The sequence below is a fragment of the Pristis pectinata genome, chromosome 1 (genome assembly GCF_009764475.1).
Source record: "Pristis pectinata isolate sPriPec2 chromosome 1, sPriPec2.1.pri, whole genome shotgun sequence".
Classification (NCBI taxonomy): Eukaryota; Metazoa; Chordata; class Chondrichthyes; order Rhinopristiformes; family Pristidae; genus Pristis; species Pristis pectinata.
In genome coordinates, this window is record NC_067405.1 from 81,620,569 (window position 1) to 81,647,902 (window position 27,334).

The window sequence follows — 27,334 nt, forward strand, 5'->3', positions numbered from 1 at the left end:
AATCTCCATCTGAGGTACAATCATACACAACAGGAGGTTTGCTGGTTTAATTATTTACTTGCTCATAATTAGTCCTAATTCTTGCTTTTTCTCGATTGTCCTGATTAATGTTTGTCCATCATTGCCCCACCACCCAATTCGTTCACCTGTAACTATATATGGTTAAAGCTTGTGTCCAGATCTTCACTAGGCTTCTCTACCTTCTCAACAGGAGGCACATAAACCCCAATGTGTAGTCCTAAGATTTAGACGCAATGGCCCAGCTGCCTGCAGTGAATTATATAGGTTGAAATCTCCCATGTAACCATTAAGATGCTGTTGTTGCCCAGCTAAGGGTAAGAAATATTTAGCAGCAAAGAAGGAACCAAACTCCCTGATTTACCACAAAGCAGAAATATTGAAATATTGAGGCTCTGGTTCTTGGATGGAGGAGGAGGAAGAAGAATGCTGGAAGGATTAAAGATAGGGGAGGACCTGTGAAAACTGAAAAATGTCATTGATGCTCCATTTCTTCTTGCCACAAACACTGATTCCATCTTTACCCACGTAGGGCCTGAGAAGGTGTGCAGAGGCCTGAGGAGATGGACAGCACTGCCCACTCTGGCTGATTATACCATGGAGAAAGGGCTGAGGCTACCAGACTATGGACTCATGGACAAACCAATGAAGAAGTCTTTTAAGACTCATGAAGACCTGCAAGTAATGCGCAACATGGTCACAGAGTGGATTAAAGCTTGGCGCATATGTAAGTTTAGAATTCAGAAGGAATTTAGGAAATTATCTTGCTAACTTTCCCTGTTTCATTCACCCATTATAGTTCATGAAGGCACTGAGTGTCATACATTCAACAGGCACTGACTGCTGCTGGGGGTTTATTTTCCATTAACTGGAAACAGCTCACAAAACGCGTGATTGTATCACACAAAACGATGAGGATGCCCTCAGTGCAAAGAAAGTATCTGGTATCAGATAACGCCCAGCATGATTAAGGACTCCAGATTACATTAATCAGTTTCCCTGGTTCTTCTGGTAGATCAGTATGACAATCTAATAATTTCAAGGTCTAACACATTCTAGATTTTTTTTCTAATCTAAATAAAATGTGACAAGGTCTATCTGGACTTCAGTAAGGCCTTTGATAAGGTTATGCATGGTAGGCTGCCATAGAAATTGCACGGAATCCAGGGAGAGCTGGCTAATTGGATACACAATTGACTTGATGGTAGGAAGCAGAGGATGAGGGTGGAAGGTTTTTTTTTGGACTGGAGGCCAGTGACTATTGGTGTTCCCCAGGGCTTGGTGCTAGGCCCATTGCTATTTGTCATCTTTATGTGCAATCAGAATCAGATTTATTATCGCTGATTTATATGATGTGAAATTTGTTCTTTTGCGGCAGCAGTATAGTGCAAAGACATAAAATTACTATAAATTACAAAAATAAATAAATAGTACAAAAAGAAGGAATAACGAGGTAGTGTTCATGGACCATTCAGAAATCTGAACAAGCTGTTTCTGAATCATTGACCTTGGGCCTTCAGGCTTCTGTACCTGCTCCCTGATGGTAGGAACGAGAAGGGGGCATGTCCTGAATGGTGAGGGTGCTTAATAATGGATGCCAACTTCTTGAGGCACCTCCTCTTGAAGATGTCCTGGATGGTGGGGAGGGTTGTGCCCATGATGGAGCTGGTGGAGTATACAACCTTCTTCAGCCTCTTTCGATCCTACACATTGGACCCTCCATACCAGGCTGTTACGCAACCAGTCAGAATGCTCTCCACCACAGATCTACAGAAATTTGTAAGAGTCTTTGGTGACATACCAAATCTCCTCAAACTCCTAATGAAGTAGAGCTGCTTGTGTGTTTCTGCATGATTGCATCAATGTGTTGGGCCCAGGATAGGTTATCTGAGTTTCTGGTGACACCCAGAAACTTGAAGTTGCTTACCCTTTCCACCACTGACCCCTCAATGAGGTGTGTGTGTGTGTGTTCTCCCAACTTCCCCTTCCTGAAGTCCACAATCAATTCCTTGATCTTGCTGATGTTGACTACAAGGCATGTATATTACAAGTTTGCATATTACACTAAAATAGGTGGTGTCGTTGACAGTGAACATGGTCATCAGGATTTACAGAGGGATCTTGATCAGCTGGGTAAGTGGGCAGAGGAATGGCAAATTCAGATAAGTGCACAGTGTTGCATTCTGGGAAGACTAATGATGGTAGGACTTTCACAGGGAACGGTAGGGCCCTTGGGAGTGTTGTAGAACAGAGGGAACTAGGAGTACAAGTACACAGTTCCCTGAAAGTGGCATCACAGGTAGACGTCAGGGCATTTAGAAGTGGGATGTTGTAGTTGTGCAAGATGTTGGTGAAGCCTCATTTGGAATATTGCATTTAGTTTTGGTCTCCTGCTATAGGAAAGATGGTCTTAAGCTGGGAAAAATACAGAGGAAATTTACAAGGATGTTGCCAGGACTCGAGGGACTGAGTTATGGAGAGAGGTTGAGCAGGATGGGACTTTTTTGATTGAGCATAGGCAAATGAGGGGTGATTTTAATAGGTGTATAAAATTATGAGTGGCATATAGGATAAATGAGCACTGTCTTTTTCCTGGGGGTGGGGAATCAAGAACTAGAAGGCATAAGTTTAAGACAAGAGGGGAAAGATTTAATAGGAACCTGAGGTGCAACTTTTTCACACAGGGAGTGATCAGTATATGGAATGAACTGGCAGAGGAAGTGGTTGAGGCAGGTACATTAATAACATTTAAGAGGTACTTAGACAGGTACACAGATAGGAAAGGTTTAGGGGGATATGGGCCAAACACGGGCAAATGGGACTAATTTAGATGGGAATCTTCGTCGGCATGGACCAGTTGGGCTGACGGCCTGTTTCCATGCAGTATGACTCTATAATTCTATAAATTTGGCATAACCTCTAGATTAGTAAACCTAAGGGTAAGAAATATCTAGCGGCAAAGAAGAAACCAAACTCTATGAGTTACTACAAATCAGGAAAGAAACAAGGAGAGCTTCTGCTGAGATGAGAAGTAATAATGAGGTTCAGATTCCAGAAAAGAGGAGGAAGAAGGATAATGGTGGAAGGGTTAAAGTCAAGGGAGGACAGTGGGTGAGTGCAGATGTGTGGTTGAGAGTTCGATCAACTGTGGTCAAGGGGAAGTTAAGAAAAAAGTCAGACATTTCAATATTAGAGCAGGAAGAATGGAATGGAGTCCTTTCAGGAAGCAGGGTGGGAAGAGTTGTATCAAGACTGATGTGAAGTCTTGGGCTGCTAATGTATTTGGCCACTAAGATCAAAAAGTCTGGAAAGGGGAAGGAAGAGCCAGAGGTGATCTGTGTGAAAGTGAGAGCTGGGTGGAAATTAGCTGCAAAGGTGATGAAATTTTAAAGTTCTGCATTTCTGTAGCACCAACAGGATTATCAATGTACTGGTAAAAAGTTGAGGGAGTGGGCCCAGGGTAGGACTGAAACAAGGACTGTTCCACACATCCTGAACTTACAGGCACTGCTTAGGTACACATGAGTCTCTGTAACTGAAGTGAATGGAGTTAACAGGTTCGTTCAGTGTTCAGCAAGGGCAATGATGGCAGTGGGAGAGGAGCCTGGTTGAGTCAGTTGTTATTTTTATGCTCTCCTTTTCAAACACACTGTGTATTTTCTCTTTAATTTTGAGCATACCCCATATGTTGGGTGTGGGAATAAAAAGAAACCAGCTATTTGTTCAGTGAGCTTTTCTAATTTAATCGCATTCATTAAGTGCTTAGCACTGCAGTGTACATGTGGTTCCACAAACACTGACTCTTGTTGGGGAATATGTTCTCGTGTCACTGATCCTCAGGAATCAGCATTTCCAGGGGTTGATTCTCACTGGGGTACACTTCCACTGGTCTGACTCAACTGAAATACAGCTTACCCCAAAAGTGATTCTCAACAGGGGACAATCCTGTGGGGCACACATTTTCAATGGGGTCCCAGGGTAGTGATTGGCATTGAAAACTAATGAGACACTAAGAGAAACCAACACTGTAGTAAAGATTGATACCCAAGGAGTGGAAGTCAGTAGTTGGAGGACCTGTATATCAATAGGAGTTAGCCTCTGGCGAATTTCTATTCTGATGCAAACCAACATCCTGTGAAATATCCCAGAAACAGTGACAGGCGGTGAGATTCTGGGCCTGGTTTGCATGGTGCTAGGATTCATGGTTTGATTTTAATAAGAAGAATCCAATAACATACAATTTTAATGTGTGTTCCTATTGCTAGATTCTCACTGGCAGGATGTCACTCTGGAAGAGCTGGAGAGAGACCTCAGGGCAATGCACAGTCACGTTCAACTCAATGCCCTAGCAACTTGTGCCTCAGGAGCAACTGAGCGCCCACAGCTAGAATTTCAAGGTTTTATTTAATTTATACATTGAAAAGTTGAAGGTGTCTGTTGATATTCTTGTCTGATATGGCTAAAGAACTTGCAGTCCTTGGTATCACAGGGAGCAGTGGAGTCCTTCAAGATAGATATGGAAAAGGATCAGGTTGGTCTTTTAGTTAAGGTCCTATATTGGGAGAAGGCTGATTTCAATAGTGTAAGAGAGACCTGACAGAAGTAGATTGGGAGTAGATGCTTACAGGTAAAACAACATCTGACAAGTGGGAGTGTTTTAAAAGAGAATTTGTAAGAGTTCAGTGCTAGCATGTTCTAGTAAATGTGAAAAGCAACGATGGCAAGATTAGGGAACCTTGGGTGACAAAGGTTATTGAAAGTTTGATTAGGAAAAAAAAGGAAGCAAAAGAAAGACAGGTATATGGCATTAGTATCGAGTGAGTGTCTTGAAGAATATAGAGTAGGAGAGAACTTAAGATAGGAATTAGGAAATATCATTGGCAGGTAAGATGAAAGACAATCCCAAGACATTCTATAAGGATAATAGAAGCAAGAGGATAGGTGGGCAAAGAGTGGGTCCTCTTAGGAATCAATGGTTAATCTGTATAAGGAGCCAGGGGATGTGGGCGATGTCCTAAATGAATATTTCTCATCTGTATGCACCAAGGAGAAGGACGTGGAACACGGTGAGTTCAGGGAAGGGTTTGAGGATAATGTGGAGCAGGTCAGTATTAAGAAGGGTCATAATGTGGAGCAGATCAATATTAAGTCAGTATTAGTTATCTTGGAGCACATAAGGTGGATAAATCTACAGGGCCAGATGAGATCTATCCCAGGATGCCATGGGAAACAAGGGAGGAGATTGCTGAGGCCCTGAGGGGGGTTTTTGCATCTTTTTTAGCCACAGGTGAGGTGCTAGAAGACTGGATGTTGTTTCTAGCTGATGTTGTTCCTTTATTTAAGAAAGGAAGCAGGGAAAAGTCGGTGAGCCTTATGTAAACTGCAGGGAAGTTATTGGAGAAAATTCTGAGGGATAGGATTTATGTGCATTTGGAAAGACAAGAACTGCTCAGGGAAAGTTACATGGCTTTGTATGAGAGGAAATCCTGCCTCACTACTTCAACTGAGTTTTTTGAGGAGGAAACCAAGATTGATAAAGGCTGATTGATAGTAGATGTTGTCTATATGGGCTTTATTTGACAAGATCCCACATAGTAGGCTGGTCAGAAGGTTAAAGAACATAGGATCCAAGATGAGCTAGCTAATTGGATCCAAAATTGGCTTGATAATAGGAGTCAAAAGTGAGTGGCAGAAGAATGCTTTTCTGATTGGAACTCTGTAATCAGTGGTGTACCACATGGATTGGTACTGGGATATATTAACGACTTGGATATGAATGTAGAAGATACAATTGGTAAGTTTGTAGATAAAACAGAAGTTGGTGGTGATGTGGATAGTGAGGAAGGTCGTGTCAGTCTTCAACAAGATCTAAATAGAGTCATAGAGTAATACAGCACTCAAACAGCCTTCAGCCCAACTGGTCCATGCCGACCATAGCATCCTCCCTGCTAGTCTTAGTTGCCCACGTTTGGCCCATAACCCTTCAAGCTCCTTTCCTCCATGTACCTATCCAAATGCCTCTTAAAGGTTGCAGTTGTACCCACCTCGACCACTTCCTCTGGCAGCTCATTCCACACACTCACCACCCTCTGTGTAAAGAAGTTACCACTCGGGTCTCTTTTAAATTTCTCCCCTTTTGACTTGTATCTGTGCCTTATAGTTATGGACTCCCCAACCCTGGGGAAAAGTAAAGACCATCCACCTTATCCATACCCCTCATGAGTTTATAAACTTCTATCAGGTCACACCTCATTCTCCTATGCTGTAAGGAATGAAGATTCAGCATGGCCAATGTCTCCCTATAACTCAGGCCCTCTAGTCCTGGCAATATCCTCATTCTTCTGTACCCTCTCCAGCTTGACAATGTCTTTCCTACAACAGGGTGACCAAAACTATACACAATACTCCAAGTGCAGTCTCACCAACGACTTATGTAACTGCAGTATAATGTCCCTATTCCTAAACTCATTGCCCTGATTGATGAAGGCCAGCTTGCTAAACACCTTCTTTACCACCCTGTCCACTTGCGCAGCCGCTTTCAGCAGACTGTGCACTTGTACATCCAGGTCCCTCTGTTCCACAACAATCATCAGTGCTCTGTTATTCACTGTATAAGTCCTACCCTGGTTTGACTGTCCAAAATGCATCACCTCACACTTATCTAAATTGAAATCCATTTGCCATTCCTCAGCCCATCTCCCTAACTGATTTCTTTGCAATTCATTGAAACCTGCTTCACTATTAAGAAGGCCCCTTAATTTAGTATCATCAGAAAACTATTGCATAGAATATAAGAGTTGGGACGTTATGTTGCAACTTTACAAACTGGTTGTTTGCTTAGACCACCTTGGAGTATTGTGTGCAGTTCTGGTCATCACACCATAGGAAGGATGTGGTTGCATTGGAGAGAGTGCAGAGGGGATTCAGCAGGCTGTTGCCTGGAGTGGAGGTCTTTAGTTATGAGGAGAGCTTGGATAGGCTGGACTTGTTTCCCTGCGGCAAAGAAGGCTCAGGGGTGACCTGATAGAGGTATAAAAGGATATGGACCCAATGTGGGCAAACAGCATTAATGTAGATGGGTAAAAAGGTCTGTGTGAATGTGGTGGGACTATGGGCCCATTTCTGTGTTGTACGATATGATTCTATGATTCCGGGGCACTAAGAATCAGTCCATTATAGCATAAGAGTATTCAATATGGATGTTGTAATCTCAAAACTAGAGTTTCTAGTGATGAGGGTGAGGGTTAGGATTGTTCGGCTCTCCAACCTGTAGTTCCCCCTCCCACTCCATCACAGATATATCAGTCTTCGGTCTCCTCCACTGCCAGGAGAAGCCCAAGTGCAAACTGAAGGAACAGCACCTCATTTTGCACCTCGGAGCTTGCAGCCTAATGGCGTGAACATTGAATTCTCCAACTTTAAGTAATCCCCTCAACAGCAACCCCCCCCCCCCCCCACACCCCCATCCATGCCCCTTCTTTTCTTCCCTTTCCTAGCCTATCTCTCCTTTTTCTTCCTCCTTACCTTTGACCCATCCCCCGGTGGATCTGCTCTCCCCTCCTCCCCACACCTGCCTATCACTATCTCTTACCTGCATCTATCTATCACCACCTTGTGCCTACCCTGCCTCCCCTCTTTTGTCCACCTAACACTGCTCTGCTTTTCCTTCCTATATATTGTACTTCCCCTTTTCCCACCTTCAGTCCTGAACAAGGGTCCTGACCCAAAACGTTGACCGCCTGCTTTTCTCCACGGATGCTGCCTGGGCTGCTAAGTTCCTCCAGCATCATAGCATTTTTCATCTCGATATTCCAGCATCTGCAGTCCTTTGTTTCTCTTTCTGTAGTTCCCTGGCTTGTCCTTGCAGCCCTTCATAAATAAAGGCACAGCATTAGTCACCTTCCAGTCCCTCAGTTCCTCACCTATGGCTAACAATGATACATAAATCTCTGCCAGAGCCCTAGTAATTTCTTCCCTTGCTTCCCACAATGTCCTGGGATACACTTGGTCAGGCCCCAGGGATTTATCCACTGTTATGCACCTTAATACCACTAACACCTCCTTTTTCGTAAAATCAATTGTTGAATCTCATGACAAAGTGCAGAAAAATCTAACAGATTTGTGGACAGAAGTTGATAACAGTGAGTGCTGAGATTATTATTACCACAGACTCCAAACTGGAGTAACTCAGTGAGCAAACAGGAACAGAAGGCTAAGAGCAATAGGACTATTTACAAATTGGTGAAATATTTCACGTGACTAAATACTTCTAAAATGCCACTAATTTAATTGTAGATTCTCACCATCTTTACTCAAGAGGTGATAATGAAGTTCAAGCTGTCCCGGAGGCTCTCCAGTCACTCATTAGTGAGGCTCTGAGCAGTGGCAACAAACGGGTGAGATTGGCTGCAGCAATTTGCCATGTCACGATGAAGAAGATGAATGAAAAAGTCAATGAGATTCTTCAGGATACCCTCCTTCATGGTACAGACCATTACTGTCTGACATAAGAGAGAGTCTTTGAATTTATTTAGTACCTTTCACATCTGTTCAAAAATGGCCAACAAATACTTCTGACATTTATTGTTCTATTGGAGAAAGGATGGGAGCCAGTGCGGCTGAATGACATACCACAGACAGCAGTGAATAATAACCAGATGATTTATTTGTAATAAGTGTTTTTGTAAGGTATAAATGCTGGCCAGGTCTTTGGTAAGAACGCCACTGCTATTCATCAATAATGCTGTGGGATCTTCTACATTCACCTGATTCAGCTGAACAACTCACTGGACAGTATAGTGTTACCTCACATTTCACCAGGTGTCAATCCAGATCTTGTACTCAGGTCTAAGGACTGGCATATCAACTTCCTGACTTAGAGGCCAGACAGTTGGTCTGAGCCATAACTGACAGTATGATGCGTGATTGATTCAATCTCCACCCATCCCAACCACTATTTCTCCTAGCTTCCTCATACAGTGTGATTCATATGATTTCCTCATTTGGTGTCCAGTCATTTGAAGCAAGAAAAGTGCTGGTTGTTGGTTTGTATTGGGTGAGCAGAACAAGGTTGGAGTTCCAAGCAGTTAATGTTTTCCCTTTAAATTCCAGGAGATGTGTCTGATCGTTGGATTGCAGCACAAAGCCTGGCTGTCAATGGTGATGACAGTTATCCTGTGGTCAACAGAATTATTCAGCATCTCTTTGAAACACCAGATGCTCAGACCGTGAAGCAAGTCTGCCTCATCCTGGGCCCACTCAGTGAGAAAACAGTATGTAAACCAGGATACCAGCTCCCACAGACATGCCGCCACCCATCCAACAAAGACCTGTGCAGGCTCAGAATTCATGGCCAAGTTCTAGTTCAGGAACTCTGAACTAGCAAAATTTGCCCCACAGTCAGGGAGATTCACTTGTGAAGAAGAGTAACGATGGGAGGTGATAACCTGAGGCTGGTCGGATCTGCCACGGAAGGTGTTAATTCAAGAGATGTTAACGTAAGGGAGGGTAGACTTGCAACAAGAGTCTACAGCTAGAAAGATGCTGCCTTTGATAAGGTTCTGCATAGTAAGCTGCTATGGAAAGTTAGATCGCATGGGATCCCGGGAGAGCTGGCTGATTGGATACACAATTGGCTTGATGGTGGAAAGCAGAGGGTGATGGTGGAAGTTTGTTTTTCGGACTGGAGGCCCGTGACTAGTGGTGTTCCCCAGGGCTCAGTGCTGGGCCCATTGCTATTTGTCATCTATATATACACGATTTAGATGAGAATATACAAAGCATGGTTAATTAGTTGCAGGTGACACTAAAATAGGTGGTATCATAAACAGTGAAGATGGTTATCAGGATTTACAGAGCGATCTTGATCAGCTGGGTGAGTAGGCTGAGGGATGGAGTTCAATTCAGATGCGTCTTGGGAAGATAAATGAGGGTAGGAGTTTCACAGTGTATAGCAGAGCCCTGGGGAGTGTTGTAGAACAGAGGAACCTAGGAAAACACTCACAGGGTAGTGAAGAAGACTTTTAGCACACTGGCCTTCATCAGTCAGGGCACTGAGTATAGGAGTTGGGATGTTATGTTGCAGTTGTACAAGACACTAGTGAGGCCACTTTGGAATATTGTGTTCAGTTTTGGTTACCATGCCATAGGAAAGATGCTATTAAACTGGAAAGAGTGCAAAGGAGATTTACCAGGATGTTGCCTGAACTCAAGGGACTGAACTATGAAGGGAGGTTGAGCAGTTTGGACTTTTTTTCATTGGAACGTAGCAGAATGAGGGGTGATCTTATAGAGATTTATAAAATCATGAGGGGCATAGATACAGTGAATGAACACAGTCTTTTTCCCAGGGTTGGGGAATCATGAACTAGAGGACATAGGTTTAAGGTGAGAGGGGAGAGATTTAATAGCAACCCGAGGGGCAACTTTTTCATCCAGAGGATGGTCAGAATATGGAATGAGCTGCCAGAGGACATTTAACAACATTTAAAAGGTACTTGGACAGGTACATGGATAGGAAGGGTTTAGAGGGATATGGGCTAAATGTGGGCAAATGGGTCTAGCTTAGATGGGAGTCTTGGCTTAGCATTGACCAGTTGGGCTGAAGGGCTTGTTTCCCTGCTGTATGACTTCTGACTAGTTAATTCTGGAAAATGCCAGTGTGAACTCTGCAAACCATAACTGGAGGGTGATTCTGCCAATGACTGAGAGTATTATTTCAAGATAGGTTGCACCAAGTGGGATTGTATGGTGGACCAGTGACTAAGAGTGATGGATACAAGGAAGGTTTTAGTCCTAGTCCTTGCTATGTTAGTTACATTGATTCTACAGCATGAAGACAAGCCTTTCAACCCATCTAGACTGTGCACCAGTTGACCATTTATGCTCCAAATAACCCTTTATCCAAGATATCAGTAAGTATCCCATTCTTTTCTCCCTCATGTGCCAATTTAGCTTTCCTTTCAACACATTTCTGCCAGTCACCTGACTTACTCCCAGTGCTGCTAAGTTTTACATTCTCACAACTCCATAGATAAAGAAGTTCTCCAGAATTCCTATGGGATTTATTGATGACTATATTGTAAGTACTGCCAGTTCTGATCTCCCACAATTAGTTCTACCCAATTAAAACCTTCCATTATTTTAAAATTCTCTATTAGCATTGTGGTTGGGTAATTACTTGGGTAATAACTAGAGGGCTAGTCATTTGATCTCAAGACATGAATTCAAATCCCACTACAGCAGGTGGGATAAGTAAATACAATTAGTTAAATAAATCAAAAATAAATAGCTAGCATTGATGATGGTAACCTTGTAATCACCAGATTATTGTTGAGAACTATCTGGTCCTGAAAGGAAGGGGTGGTACAGTGGAGCAGCAGGTAGTGCTGCTGTCTCACAGCTCCAGTGACCCAGGTTCGAACCCGGCCTCCTCCTCGGAGGTGTGGAGTTAACACATTCTCCCTGTAACTGCGTGAAGTTTCCTCCATGTGCTCCAGGTTCCTCCCACATCATGCAGGTGATAGGCCACTGTAAATTTTACCTTGTGTGTAGGTGAGTCAATGGGAATGAGATTAGGATAAAAATTAGGTGAATGTAGCTCAATGGCTGGCCCAAACTCAGTGGGTGGCAGGGTCTGTTCCTGTGCTGTATGACTCGATGACTCTATGAAATCAGCCGTCCTTACTGTGTCTGGTCAACTAAGTCACCCCACACCCAGCTATGTGCTTGACTCTCAGCTGCTTCTTCAATTCAAGGGTAATTAGGGATGGACAGTAAATGTCTACATGTCTTAAATGAATGAAGAAAGTGACCTGGTTCTGGTTCTAGAGAACAGAACTCAGCTGTTCGGCCTTTCCATCAAGTCCTAATTTCACACTTGGGAATCTTTCTTCCACTGTACCTAATGTTGTATATCTTCTAATCTTTTGTTTGAATGTGGGGTCCAGACCAGTACACTGTGTATAGCTCAGTTTTCCAGCTTGATTCCTATAGAAAGGGATCCTAGATTAGGATTTTGTGAGCCTTATTATCTCCCTCACTACTCTGAGTGATTTGTGTATCTGACTTTGTTTCCGTGTTCTCCACCTTGTACTTTGGTTCCTGAGTTTAAATGGTGAACCCAGTGGGCTTATACTGATACATATGGCACACCACTTGTCACCCTTTGCAAGGATGACAACGTTCCCTTCATCTCATTTTGTTTCTGTTTCCCTTTAGTTTCCCCCACCTTGTCAACTGAAAAACATCTGTGCTTTTCTCTCAGATGTGACTGTACCCAGGCAAGAAAACTCCAAAAATTATACCATTATCAGCCATAATTTAAGCTGCAGACACTGTTAAAATCTGGAATTTCTGTCTAACCTCCACATCCTTCAAGCAACCTCACCCCTGCTTGGAGTCAATCTTTTGGTCCTTTGCCCTCTTGTCTCCTGTTTCGCTGAATGTTAAACTTTGTAATATGATGTTCCTACTGTATATATATGAGTTGTTAATCATCAGTTTATCGAACCTTCCCTGGGCAGGTACGGTATGGGTTAAATACCCTGTAAAGATTTCTCTGCACTGTCACATCAAGTACTTCAGTGAAAATCAAAAAAACTGCAGGTGCTAGAAGTGTAAAATAAAAACAGAAAATGCTGGAAATACTCATCTGGTCAGGCTGCATCTGTGGGTCGAAGTCCCTTCATCAGAACTGGGAAGGAGGCAGAAAAAGCTTGCTAATCTGCCGGGAGGGCTGGGGAGGGGAATGTCTCTGACAGGGTGAAACTGGGGTGACCTGGGGATAAGCTATAAACAAGATAATCTGGTCAGTGAGTGAATGGAGCAGTTTAACAGTGAGAACATAGATAAAAGAACATGAGAACATAGATAAAAGAACACAAGAACATAAAAGCAGGAGTAGGCCACTCGGCCCCTCAAACCTGCCTACCATTCAATATGATCGTGGCTGACCTACGCTGGCCTCAACCCTTCTTCTGTGCCAGTTCCCCATAACCCTCAATTCCTTGATCTTTCAAATATCTATCTCTCTCCACCTTAAATGTATCTAACTATCTAGCCTGCACCACCCTCAGGGGGCAGAGAATTCCAGAGATTCACTAACCTCAGAAAAGAAATTTCTACACACCTCAGTTTTAAATGACCAGCCCTTTATTTGGTAGCTGTGTTCCCTTGTTCATGACTCTCCCATTCACGAAAACACTCAACAGCTATCCTGTCAATCCCCCTTAAGATTTGATATGTTTTAGGTCAGCCCTCATTCTTCTAAACTCCAAGGTATACAAAGGCAAACTGTCTAGCCGCTCTTGATAGGACAACCCTCTCATCCCAGGAGTTAATATGGTGATTCCCCTTTGGTCTGCCTCCAATGCCATTATATCCTTTTTTAGGCAAGGGGACCAAAACTGTGCCCAATATTCTAGCAAAGGAATTGTCAACACTTTGGGTGAAACCCTGCATCAGGATATCGACCCAAAACATCAAAAACACCTACAACAACTGCAACAAAGCCTCCCTAACCTTAAACTCCCCCTTTGCATTAAAGGCCAACAGATTGTTTGCCTTCTTAACTACTTGTTGGACCTGTTTGCTGACCACTTGTGATTCATGCACTAAAACACCTCTGGATCCTACTTTAGCAGTCTCTCTCCATTCTGATTCCTCTTACTGAAGTGCATGACCTCACACTTCTCCCACATTAAACTCCATTTGCCAGGTGAAGACACAAGAGATGGCAGATGCTGGTATCTGGAGCAACTGATAATCTACTGGAAGGACTCGAGTTGATGTCCTGACGCAAGGTTTTGACCTGAAGCATCAACAATTCCTTTCCTCCCACAGACACTGCTCAACCTGTTGAGTTCTTCCAGCAGATTGCTTGTTTGCACCATTTGCCAGGTTTTTCACCAATCACTCAATCCTCAATCTATATCCCGTTGCAGAATCATAATATCCTCATCACAACACACCTTTCCACCTATTTTTATATCATTAGCAAACTTGGAAACTACATTTCATTCCTTCCTCCAGGTCATTAATGTAAATAGTGAACAATTGAGGGCCAAGCACCAATCCCTGGGATACTCCACTAGTTACATTCTTCCGGTCTGAAAAAGATCCATTTATTCTAGCTGTTTGTTTTCTGTGTAACAACCAGTTTTCAATCCATGCTAACACACTTCCTCCAGTACCTTGGGCTCTTTATGTGGCACCTTGTCAAATACCTTTTGGAAATCTAACTACCATACATCTTACAGATCACATCTTCAAAGAATTCTAGCAAATTTGTCAGACATGATTTACCTTTCATAAAACCATGTTGACTAGGTTTGATTATATTCAGCTTTCTGCAATGACTAGTTATTTCCCTTTTGATATTGACTCTGGCAACTTGCCAACAATAGATGTTAATCTCCCTTTTATGAACAAGGGAGTCAGGTTAGCCATTTTCCAATCTTCTGGTACTCTTCCTGAATTTAGCAAGTTTTAAAAGATTTCAACCAGTAGGTTCACTATCTCTACAGACATTTTCTTTAAACCCCTTGGGTGCAGGCCATCAAGCCCATGAGTTTCTCTAATAGTTTATCCCCTGTTATTAGAAATTAGCCCATCTGTTATCCTAGGGATATTTGCAGTGTTCTCCACAGTGAAGATTGATGCAAACCATTATCTGCCTTTTCCTTGCTTCCTGTTATTAATTCATCAGCCTCATTCTCTAGAGGTTCCATGCCTACCTTAGCTGCATTCTTTCTCTCTACATCCCCATAGAAAGTCTTAGTGATTGTTTGATCACACATGCAAGTTCATAGAATCATAGAATCGTACAGCACAGATAACAGGGCCCTGTTAGCCTACCTCGTCCATGCCAACTGTGATATCTATATATGCTAATCCCAGTTGCCAACTTTGTCCAGATCCCTCTGCTTTCCTATCCACTTGTCCAAATGCCTTTTAAATGCTGTAATTCTATCTGCCTCTACCAACTCCTATGGCAGCTCCTTCCAGTTATTTACCACTCTCTGTCTGAAAAACTTATGCCTCAGACTTTAAGTTTCTCCCCTTTCACCTTAAACCAGTGCCTGTCTATCTATCCTGACTATGCCCTTCATAATTTCATAAACCTCTATAACGTCACTCCGCTTCCTATGTTATTGTGAGAATAAGCCCAGCCTATCCAATCTCTCCTTCTTACTATAGCCCTCCATTCCAGGGAACTTCCTGCCAAATGTCTTCTGCGCTCTCTATTGTTATCATATCCAGCAAAATATGTCAGCAAAATAAAAGAGCTGGTCATTGACTTCATTGACATTGTTTTGTATACCTGTAACATGATATCCCAACTCTTGTAGTCAATGCCTCAGCCTACGAAGGCAAGCATATCAAATGCTATCTTCACCACCTTCTCCACCTGTGTCGCCACTTTCAGTGAGCTATGAACTTGCACTCCAAGCTCTGTACTTCAACGCTTTTAAGGTCCCTGCTATTTACTGTATATGTCCTAGCAGAATTTGTCTTCCGAAAGTGCCTTACCTCATACTAGTCTGAATTAAATTTCATCTGCCACCACTGCACCCAACTTTCCAGCTCATCTGTGTCCCTCAATATCCTTTGACAACTTTTTTCACTGTCTACAAATCAACCATCTTGTATTGTCTGCAAAACTTACTAATCAGACCACCTCTACATTCTCATCCAAGTCATTTATATATCGACACACCACATGTTACTGACTTCCAATCAGAGAAACACTCAACCACCACTATCCTATGGCTATCACTAAACCAAGTTTGTATTCAGTTTGTCAACATGCCTCAGATCCCCTGTGCCTTAACTTCTTTAAGTCTGGGATCTCTCTCAAAATTGGGTTTTCTCTCAAAATCAACTTTCTCCCTTCTTATGAGCCTTTCAGTCTTTTGCTGCTGGATCCCAGTCCTCTGGCCTACCACCAGCCCTTGGCACATTGTATGCCCTTCTTCTCAATTTAACATTGTCCTTGATCTCCTTCGTTACCCACTTTCTTATGGAATTCCTCTGTCTAATTAGAATACATTCCTACTGAGTGTGATGGACCGGCTGTTTGAATATCTGCCACTGTTCATCCACTGACTTGTCTCTTAGCTTATTTTCCCAGTCCACCTTAGACAACATAATGTCTCATCAAACTAAACCTTTCATTATTTTAAAATTCATTGTATTTGCTTCGATAGTGAGACTTTCTATACAGGTGTCTCTGAAATGTCTTCCTTATTCCTGAACTGTGGATGTCTTCCTTATTCCTGACTGTGTGTGAACAAAGCCCTTGACCACATCTCATCCATATCTCACACTTATGCTCTCATCCCCTCTTCTCTGGGACAGAACAAGGATTGAGTTCCCCTGGTCCTCACCTTCCACCCCGCCAGCCTCCACATTCAACAGATCATTCTCCGCAATTTCTGCCATCTTCAAAGAGATTCCACCACCAGCCACATCTTCCCTTCCCCTCCCCTTTCAGCCCTTCATGATTCCCACCAACCATACCCCAACCTTCTTACAACTGCAGGTGATGCAACACTTGTCCTTCCACCACTTCCCTTCCCACCATCCAGGGATCCAGTCTTTCCAGGTAAAGCAGTGATTTACTTGCACTACTTCCAATCAAGTGAACTGCATTCTGTGTTCATAATGTGGTCTCCTCTATATTGGAGAAACCAAACACAGATTGGGAGATTACTTTACCGAGCACCTGGCTTCAATCCACAGGGACGACCTGGAGCTTCCCGTTGCCTGTCACTTTAATTCTCCATCCCTATGACCTATCGTTCTGTGTCCGCCTGCACCATTACAATGACGCTCAACACAGGCTTGAGGAACAGCACCTTATCTTCCATCTGAGCACATTGCAGCCCTCTGGACTCATTATTGAATTCTGTAACTTCAGGTAACCTGATGCCTCGGTCCGTATCAGTCATCCATCTGTGACATTGGCTCAGTTTGTTGTTTTATCCCCCCTTCTATTCACTCTGGGAGTGGAGGACGTGCTCAGCTTCCTGCTCTGCATCACAACTCCTATGTTCTTTTGTCCTTCAATCTGAGGTTCCCACCTGCTTTAAGAAGACCACTATCATCCCGGTACCTAAGAAAAACAAGGTAACATGCCTTAATGACTACCGACCAGTGGCTCTGACATCCACCATCATGAAGTGCTTTGAGGGGCTGGTCATGGCACACATTAACTCCAGCCTCCCAGACAACCTCGACCCACTGCAATTCGCCCATCGCCGAAACAGGTCTACAGTGGACACCATCTCCTGGCCCTACACTTAGCGCTGGAGCACCTGTACAGTAAAGACACCTTAGACCATTGTTTATTGACTACAGCTATGCCTTCAATACTATAATTTCAAGCAAACTCATCACCAAACTCCTAGACCTGGGACTCAACACTCTGTAACTGGATCCTTGACCTTCTGACCAACAGACCGCAGTGAGGATAGGCAGCAACACCCCCAGCACAATTATTCTCAACACTGGTGCCCCACAAGGCTGCATCCTCAGTCCTCTACTCCCTATATATTCATGACTGCATGGCCAGATTCTGCTCTAACTCCATCTACAAGTTTGCAGATGATACCACCATAGGCCATATCTCAAATATGATGAGTCAGAGTACAGGAAGGAGACAGAGAGCTTAGTGACATGGTGTCATGACAACAACCTTTCCCTCAATATCAGCAAAACAAAACAGCTGGTCATTGACTTCAGTAAGGGGGGTGGCGTACATGCACCTGTCTACATCAATGGCGCTGAGGTCAAGAGGGTTGAGAGCTTGAAGTTCCTAGGAGTGAACATCACCAATAGCCTGCCCTGGTCCAACCACATAGACATCAGGGCCAAGAAAGCTCACCAGCACCTCTACTTCCTCAGGAGGTTAAAGAAATTTGGCATGTCCCCTTTGACACTCACCAATTTTTATCAATGCAACATAGAAAGCATCCTATCTGAATGCATCACAGCTTGGTATGGCAATTGCTCTGCCCAGAACCGTAAGAAACTGCAGAGAGTTGCGGACACAGCCCAGCGCATCATAGAAACCAGCCTCCCCTCCATGGACTCTGTCTATACCTCTCGATGCCTTGGTGAAGCAGCCAGCATAATCAAAGACCACCCACTGGGGTCATTCTCTCTTCTCTCCTCTTCCATCAGGTAGAAGATACAGGAGCCTGAGGGCACATACCACCAGGCTCAAGGACAGCTTCCATCCCACAGTGATAAGACTATTGAACGGTTCCCTTATACAGTGAGATGGACTTGTTTGACCTTGCACCCTATTGTCTACCTGCAATGCACTTCCTTGTAGCTGTGACTCTTTACTCTGTATTCTGTTATTGTTTTTACCCTTCTACTACCTCAATGCTCTCTGTACTACCTCAATGCACTGTGTAATGAATTGATCTGTATGAACAGCAAGACAAGTTTTTCACTGTACCTTGGTACAAGCGACAATAATAAACTAATACCAATACCAATTCTCTAACTGCTCCCATTCTCTCATTGAGCAGATAACCTTGTTTACAGTTTATCCCCAGGGTCTCCCCAGTTTTACCCTATCAGAGACATCCCATCCCCCACCATTCCTGCAGTGCTACAAGCTTCTTCTGTCTCCTTCCCAGCTCTGAAAAAGCATCTTCTTCCTGACACTTTAACTCTGTTTCTCTTCCCACAGATACAGCCTGATCTGCTGAGTATTTCCAGCATTTTCTGTCTTTTATTCAAGTTCTTCATTACATGTCTTGCTAGCATGAAGATAGTTAGGCTCTGGGACATTTACTGCTGGTAGTTGGTTGATGTGCTCTCTTTAACCAGCCTCTGGTGCACTTTATCCTGGCGAACCAACTGAACAGCCATAACTGGAAAGACAAAGTGCTGGCGTGCAGGATCCTCTCCTACCTGCGTGGATCACTGAACACGGTAGGCTTGAGTTCCATTTATCAATTCCAGCCCCATACTTGTGAGTATGTTTTCCCTCTTTGTATTATCTCGGTTCAGCCTTGAGCAGATGCACAAGTGGACTGTAATGCACAGTATAAATTAGCAAGTACAAGGGTAAAACAGTAACCTTGGGAGCTTTAATCTGCAAGTAGGGCAGAGAAAATTAGCAGGAATAGTGTGAAGGATGAGTTACAGAATATTTTGGAGGTGATTTGCTAAATCAGCATGTTGAGGAACAGACTATTTTAAATTAGTATTGTGTTCTGAGATTCAAGATCTGGAAGTTAAGGGGCCTTTAGGAAACACTGATCATAATAATGACAGAATTTTATAAAAGATTGAAACTGATCATAAACTGCTCTGTAGTAGATTGAGAAACTAAAAGATATGGGAGTAAATGAGAAATAGTTAACATTTAAGGTACCAATGCGTTGCTTACTCAGACTCAGATTAGTTTAGTGTCATATACACTACGGACAATGAAATTCCTTGCTTGCGTGAAGCTCACAGAAGGAAACAAAGTACATGGTAATAAAAAATACAACAACAAATACAGTGATAAGCACAAAACAGCAGAATGGTGTAAATATAGTAATGCAAACTGAGGTGGTGTAAAAAGAAATGCTAAAGTGACATAACAGAAGAGGAAGAATTAAGGGTTTGAGAACGTGGCAGCACCACCAGGAAGGGGACAGGAAAGAGGTGATTGGTTCAGAAGTCTGATAGCAGTGGGGAAGAAGCTGTTCTTGTCATCCAGGCTTTCAAGCTCCCTTATCTACTCCCAGAAGGTAGAAGAGAGAAAAGGGAATGGCCAGGGTGGCAGGCGATACTGTTGACGATACTGTTAGCCTTCCTGATGCAATGCACCATGAAGATGGTCTGGATGGAAGAATATGCCAAGCCTGTGTTGGACTGCTCAGTGTTTACAATTCTCTGCAGGTTCCATTAGTCCAGAGCAGAGCAGTTGCCATACCTGGCTGAGATGCAACCCATTAGGAGATTTCCTATAGTACATCTGTAGAAGTTCGAGACAATCCTCGTGTACAAGCTGAATCTTCTCAGATGCCTAAGGAAGTACATACGCTGATGTGGTTTCTTGATCACCACATCAGTGTGGCGGGACCAGGAGAGGTTGCTGGTGATAGGGATACCTGGGAACCTGAAGCCGTTGACTATCTCCACACCAGCTCTGTTGATAAGGACAGGGTTCTGTTCACCTGTGACTTCCTTAGGTCAACAACCACCTCTTTCAGCTTGCTGACATTAAAAGCTAGGTTGTTGTTCTGACACCATGACACAATGTTCGCGATCTCTTTCCTCACTGGCTCCTCACTGTTGTTGATCTGGCCTACCACAGTGGTGTCTTTGGCACTTGAAGATCAAGTTGGCACTGTACTTGGCCACACAGTCATGGGTAAACAAGGAGTAGAACAGGGGACTGAGCACACAATCCTGGGGAGCACCAGTGTTGAGGATCAGGATGGATGAAATATTATGACCAATTCTAATTGATTGAGGTCTGTTGATCAGGAAGTCCAGGTGGGGGCCCCCAAGACCAAGGTCCAGGAGTTAGCGATGAGGTAATTTGGTGTTATGGTGTTGAAGGATGAGCTGAAATCGATGATTAGATTCCTGACATAGATACAGGTATCTTATTGTTGAGGTGATCCAGAGCTGAATGTAGTGCACGGGAGCTGGCATCCTCCATCAACCCATTATTCCTGTATGCATATTGCAGGGGGTATAGATTGTCTGGGACGCAGGTGCTGATGTGGGCCATTACCAGTCTCTCAAAGCTCTTCATTTTGGTTGAAGTTAGATCTACTGGTCAGTAGTCGTTGTGACAGGACACTTTACTTTTCTTGGGGACAGGAATGATGGAGCTTTCCTTGAAGCAGACAGGGACAGTAGATTGTTGAAGTGAGAGGTTGAAGGTGTCAGCAAAGATTGTGGCCAGTTGATTGGCGTACGATTTCAGAACCCATCCAGGGACTCCATCTGAGCCGGCTGCTGATGGAGAGTTTACTTTCATGAAAGCAGATCTGACTTTTGCCACTGATATGCAGGAGACAGGGTCAATGAGAGATGGGGGGATGCGCCTTGGTGGAACTTTGCCTGCTCAAAACAGGTATAGACAGCATTGGAATTGATTTATTAATGTCACATATACTGAGATACAGTGAAAAACTCAGTTTTGCAGCTGTGTTGTCCCCTCTGAGTGCAGCTGTGATATTGTCCCCAATTAATAAAGGAACTCCACCCCCCCACACCCTTTTATCTCCCTCTCTATCTTTTCTAAAACATTGAAACCCGAGAACGATAAGCATCTAGTCCTGTCCCTCTCTCAAACAAGTCTCTGTTATGGCCACAACATCATAGTTCCATGTACTGATCCATGATATCTAAGTTCGTCACCCTTACCTTTAATACTCCTAGCATTAAAATAAATACACATCAACCAGTCCATCCCATCATGTCTATTACCTTGCTTCTGCCTGTTCTTCCTCACAGATTTACTAGTCGTGACATCTACCTTACTCTCAATCTTTCCACTTACTGACCTGCTGCTTATCCACCTGCCAAACTAGTTTAAACCCTGCCGATTAGCACCAGCGAACCTCCCAGCCAGGATATTGGTTCCCCTCCAGTTAAAGTGAACCCGTTCCTCTTGTACAGGTTGCTCCTGCAGAAAAGGTTCCAATGATCCAAGAACCTGAAACCCTGCACCAGCCCCTCAGCCAGGCTGTTCTATCTTTCTATTCCTGCCCCAACTGGCATGTGGCATTGGGAGTAATCCAGAAATGACTACCTTCGAGATCCTGCTTTTCAGCCTCTTTCCTGACTCCTTACACTCACTGTGCAGGACCTCATCTCTCTTTCTACCTACGTCATTGGTGCCAATGAAATTACCTTGAAACCTTTCCTTGAAACTAGCACATAAAGTCATAGAGTAATACAGCACAGAAATGGGCCCTTCAGTCCAACTGGCCCATGCCGACCAAGATGCCTCTCTATACTAGCCTCATTTGCCTGCATTTGGCCCAAATCCCTCTAATCCTTTCCTATTAATGTACCCGTCCAAGTACCTTTTAAATGTTGTTAATGTACCTGCTTTCAAGCCCTTTCTCTGGTAGCTCATTCCACATACTGACCACCCTCTGGGTGGAAAAGTTACCCCTCAAGTTCCTATTAAATCTTTCCCCTCTCACCTTAAATCTTTGCCCTCTAGTTCTTGATTTCCCAACCCTGGGAAAAAGACTGTGCACATTCACCCTACCTATGCCCCTCATGATTTTGTACACCTCTATAATATCACACCTCAATCTCCTATGTTCCAATGAATAAAGTCCCAACCTGCTCAACCTCTCTCCATAACTCAATCCCTCAGGTCCCGGCAATATTGTTGTAAATTTCCTCTGCTCTCTTTCCAGCTTAATGGCATCTTTCCTACAGCAGAGTGACCAAAACTGAACACAACATTCCAAATGCGGCCTCACCAGCGTCTTGTACAACTGCAGCATAACATCCCAACTTCTATACTCGATGCCCTGACTGATGAAGGCCAGTGTGCCAAAAGCCTTCTTCACCACCCTGTCTACCTGCAACACCACTTTCAGGGAAATATGTACTTGTACTCCTAGGTCCCTCTGTTCTTCAACACTTCCCAGGGCCCTTCCATTCACTGTGAAAGTCCTGCCCTCATTTGTCTTCCCAAAATGCAATACACCTCGCACTTATCCGAATTAAACTCCTTTTGCCATTCCTCAGCCTACTTACCCAGCTGATCAAGTTCCCTCTGTAAATCCTGATAACCATCTTCAATGTGAACACCACCACCTACTTTAGTGCCATCTGCAAACTTACTAACCATGCCTTGTACATTCGCACCCAAATCATATATATTGATGACAAATAGCAATGGGCCCAGCACCAAGCCCTGGGGAACATCACTAGTCACGGGTCTCCAGTCCGAAAAACAACTTTCCACAATTACCCTCTGCTTGCTACATCAAGCCAACTGTGTATCCAATTAGCCAGCTCTCCCTGGATTCCATAGTCCAGGTCACCCTGATCTCCCTGGTCATGTAACTGGATTTGTCCTGGCCCCTCTTATAAATCTCACTCTTGTAATAGGTCACACATCATCAGTCCATTTCACAATTCAGCAACTCCTCACCAATCCTCTGTTTTTTCCCTCATTGAGGTGAACTTCTGCCTTCTCCATTTAGTACGTATTGTCCAATTTCTGGCTTGTTTAATTCTTGTTACCATGTAAATAGTATAGCATTGGACAGGCGATTCGGCCCAAGATGATGCCAATTTATACTAGATATCCTCCTCCTGTGTATCATCCATATCTCTCCATTCCCTTCATATTCATGAGCCTGTCTAAAAAACTCCACCAAACTGTTTGCTTCCACTTCTAACCTATTCCAGGCACCTACCACTCTCCACATAAATGTAGCTTCTGAACATTTTGTTTACTCACAATTAGCTGTAAACCTGAACCTGAACTGCAGGGGTGAATTTTTCAGGACTTAATGTAGTTCTTAGTAAAGTATGAGGGCAGGTGTCTGTAGAGTGGGATCACGTCATTGCTTACTGGACAATCCCAGATTCACTCAGATCTACTACTGGGGAGCAGTGAGAGCGAGGAATGTAATTCGTGCTACAGGAGAGAGGATGGGAAGAAAAGATGCTGCTTGACAAGAACATATGACAATAGGAGCAGGAGTAGGCCACTTGGCCCCTCATGCTTGTCTCGCCATTCAATATGATCATGGCTGCTCCGCCCCACGCCTCATCTCCTCTTCTACATCAGTTCCACATAGTTTTCAATTCCCGATCTTTCAAAAATTTATCTACCTCCCAATAATCTGGCCTCCACAGCCATCCAGGGCAGAGAATTCCAGAGACTCACCTCCCTGTGAGAAGTTTCTACACACACCAGCCCCTGATCTTGTAACTGTGGCCTCTTGTTCAAGACTCTCCCACTAGTGGAAACATCTCAACATCTATCCTGTCAAGTCCACTTAGAATCTGATATGTTTGAATAGGGTCACCCATCATTCTTCCTAACTCCAAGGAATACAGACCCAACCTGTCCAGCCTCTCTTGATAGAGCAAACTCTCTCACCCCAGGAATTAGCCTGATGAATCCTTTTGGACTGTCTCCAATACTCTGAGTAAAGAGACCAAAATCGTACACAGTATCCAGGTATGGCCTCACCAACACCCTGTACAACTGTAACAACCACCGCGCCCCCCCCCCCCCCCCCCAGTCTTAAACTGGAGTTGCTGCGCTTTGATGAGATAGTTGAAAGTTCACTTGTTCAGTACTCTGTGCTGGGAAAACAAACTGAGATCAGCTGTTTGTTGTCATGTCTTGTGTTAGCAGACACCATGTCCAGGAAGACAGGAATGGGAAGGAGAGTAATTGAATTGCATTCCATCCACCCTAGGAGGATGAAATGGAGTTTTGAGAGCAGCACAGATATTGCATTAGAGAAACAAAGGACTGCAGATGCAATGCATTGGCCTATGGTATATGTCTGACGAGACTATGTCTCTCTTATTTCCCATTTTAATTTACATTCCTTCGCTCATTCCCTTGTTTATTTAGATGATATTCCCGCATTGAATGAGATTTCCCCTTTGCTCATCTGTCTTCCCATACTTCCATCTTGCAGAATGTATCCATGAGTGTATGTGTTTGTAGAGTTAGGGTTAAGGTGCATGTATGTGTATCTGTGGTTGTAGGGCTAAGGTGAGGATGCATGTTTATGTCTCTGTATCTGTAAGGTGAGGATGTATGTACTTGTGCCTGTGTAGATTTACAAGTTGCCTCTGCCACTATCTTCAGTAGTGGAATAAACATGTTTGCCTCCCTCTTGATGTCCCAGGATCTGACCCACAAGATCGTCTACCTAATGTGGAATGACTGGAACAGCAGTGTCCGCCAGGCAGCAATGCAATCACTAGGAGCCTTGGGGCTGGGAAAGAAAGTCCATGATGAGCTCAGGTAGGATAGATTATCAGGGACTTGTAGTTGAGGGGGTTCCCTTCGCCCTTCAAATGAGACCTCATTGTGTCTGTCGAAAGTGGTGTGCATCCTCTGATGTGTATCTCTGCTCTGCAACTTCATTGCTGATTGAGTTTTGATTTGTCTTTGGCATCCGGATATTTCAAGTCATTTATTACAACCTTTAGTCTAGATACCAGGTCAGGACAGCAACATTTGTTTACAAAGGACCAAGTTCTCTCTCCATAAGTGCACCCATTAACCCACCAGCCAGATGAGCTTGTATACAATGGCATCCCTGACACCCTATCACAGATGCTACATTTATACGATACAGTACTCACCCTCCCTCCTTGCAGCTTAATATCACATCTCCAAGTCTAGACAGTGTACTTTAACGTTCACATATCCAACACCACACACAGATATTCATGGAGTTCACCACACAGTGATAAAGGTTCAAAGATGTGCTCAAAGCCTTCTTGAACAAATGCAACCCCCAGTGACTCCTGGGAGCCTCTGGCCTAAGCTGCTCCTGGTGGGGGAGGAGTATCAAGAATGGTGTTGAGGTACAGAAGCCTGAAGTCTCACACCACCAGATTCTTGAACCGACCTGCACAACCCTACCCCACCTCAGCAACGGAACACCATAGACCACCTCTTGCACTACCATGGACTTCTCTGATTGTGTCTGTTTTTTTCCCCATAGTCTTTTTCTCTCTCTCTCTCTCCTATCTAGTATAATTTATGTTCTGTGTTGTGTGAACCTCTGTGCCTGTGATGCTGCTGCAAGCAAGTTTCTCATGCTCCTGTATCTCACGGTACTTGTGGATATGACAATAAACTTGACTCAACTTGACCTCAGTTTCATGCATCAGGAGCACACAGAGCTCAGTACAAACAGTTGAAGGAGCAGACCACCTCACTAACTACCCACGCACCCACCCCCTAGTCCCCTCCTGCCCCACCTGTGGAGAGTCTGCAGATCCCACACTGACCTCGTCAGCCACCTCAGGGCTGGAGTGAAAGGCACGTCCTCAATCAGCGGGGCTGCCTGAGAAAAAAGAAGAGAAATAAAGAGTTTTGTGTGAGGAGTGAACTTCAGGGAGAGTTGGTGTGAGTGGACAGTGTGAGAGGGCTCAAACACAGGATTGGGTATGGAGGAGTAGGGGTTAATAAAGGGGCCTCTGTGCATATGGGGTAAAATGTGAGGTCCTTGTATTGCAGGGAGAGGCTGGATAAAGGGGACAGCAGAACACGAATTGAGGCTCTGTCATACATCGGCCAGCTTGGAGTGATGAGTGGGAAACTGATGCCCAGCTTCCTAGACTGCTTCAAAGATGACTTCATTGGTGTGCGGAGGGAGGCGTGTCTGACAGCCGGTCTGCTGAAGTTAAAAGATGAGCAGGTAAAGGGAACAATACTGCATCAATCTTCCTGCTGCAGATTCCAGCAGCTGCAGTCTCTCATATCCCCACTGCATCGCTCTAAAACATCCGGCAGAAAGCAGGAGACTGTACCCATGTGATTTCCCTCCCCTACCTGAAGACAGGACAGAACAGGTTTTATCATTTTGTCCTGATCCAACAGCTTGGATCTGGTAGTTGTCTTAATGCTTTACATAGTAAGCGGATCTCTGATCAGACATAAATTGCCTGTCCCAAATTTCCCACCCACATTGCCTGTCCCAAATTTCCCACCCACATTCCCTGTCCCAAACTATCACTCCTGATGATCTCCTATTAAAGCTCCTATTCCTAATTTCACTTACCTTGTTGTTCTTCCATAGTTGCCATTCCTTAACTGGGTGCACCTAATTCCCTGTTTCTAATTTTCCATCTCCAAGTGCCTATTTCTGTTTCCCTAATCCCTATTTTTTATCCTTAATTTCCAGTCCGTAAATGCCTATCCCTAATTCCTCCTTCCAAATTGCTGGCGCCGAATATAGTGGAGGACTGTTCCATTGGTGTTTCTCAAGTGCAGAAAGAGTTGGTTGGTGCAACTGAAGGGTTGTTCTGGGACGGATGTGATGGGACACTTGGTATCTGCCTGCCATGTAACCGTTCCATGATGACATTAGAATTTTCCATCCCAAATTGCCCAAATCCAAATTTCCCATTCCTAATTTCCATTCCTATTTGCCTTTCTCTAATTTCCTATTTCTAATGTCCATTCCCTAATTGCCTGATCCTAAAACAGAAAAAGCTGGAAATGTCCCTCAACTTTTCTGTTTCTCAGAAGCTGCCTGATCTGTTCAGTGTTTCCACCATCTTCTGTTTTTATCTTAGATTTCCAGCATCTGCAGGTTTTTGACTTTGCTTC

General features: G+C 43.9%; 1 protein-coding gene across 1 annotated transcript in view; it reads left to right on the forward strand.

Moving 5' to 3' along the window:
* Positions 1 to 27,334, forward strand: part of heatr4 (HEAT repeat containing 4) — a 69,302-nt gene that overhangs the window by 22,191 nt on the left and 19,777 nt on the right. Inside the window, exons 5-11 of the mRNA XM_052012619.1 lie at positions 551 to 745; positions 4,284 to 4,415; positions 8,314 to 8,502; positions 9,130 to 9,290; positions 18,865 to 18,969; positions 24,894 to 25,012; positions 26,240 to 26,420. Of these exons, the coding sequence (XP_051868579.1) occupies positions 551 to 745; positions 4,284 to 4,415; positions 8,314 to 8,502; positions 9,130 to 9,290; positions 18,865 to 18,969; positions 24,894 to 25,012; positions 26,240 to 26,420 (1,082 nt within the window). The remainder of the gene's footprint in view (positions 1 to 550; positions 746 to 4,283; positions 4,416 to 8,313; positions 8,503 to 9,129; positions 9,291 to 18,864; positions 18,970 to 24,893; positions 25,013 to 26,239; positions 26,421 to 27,334) is intronic.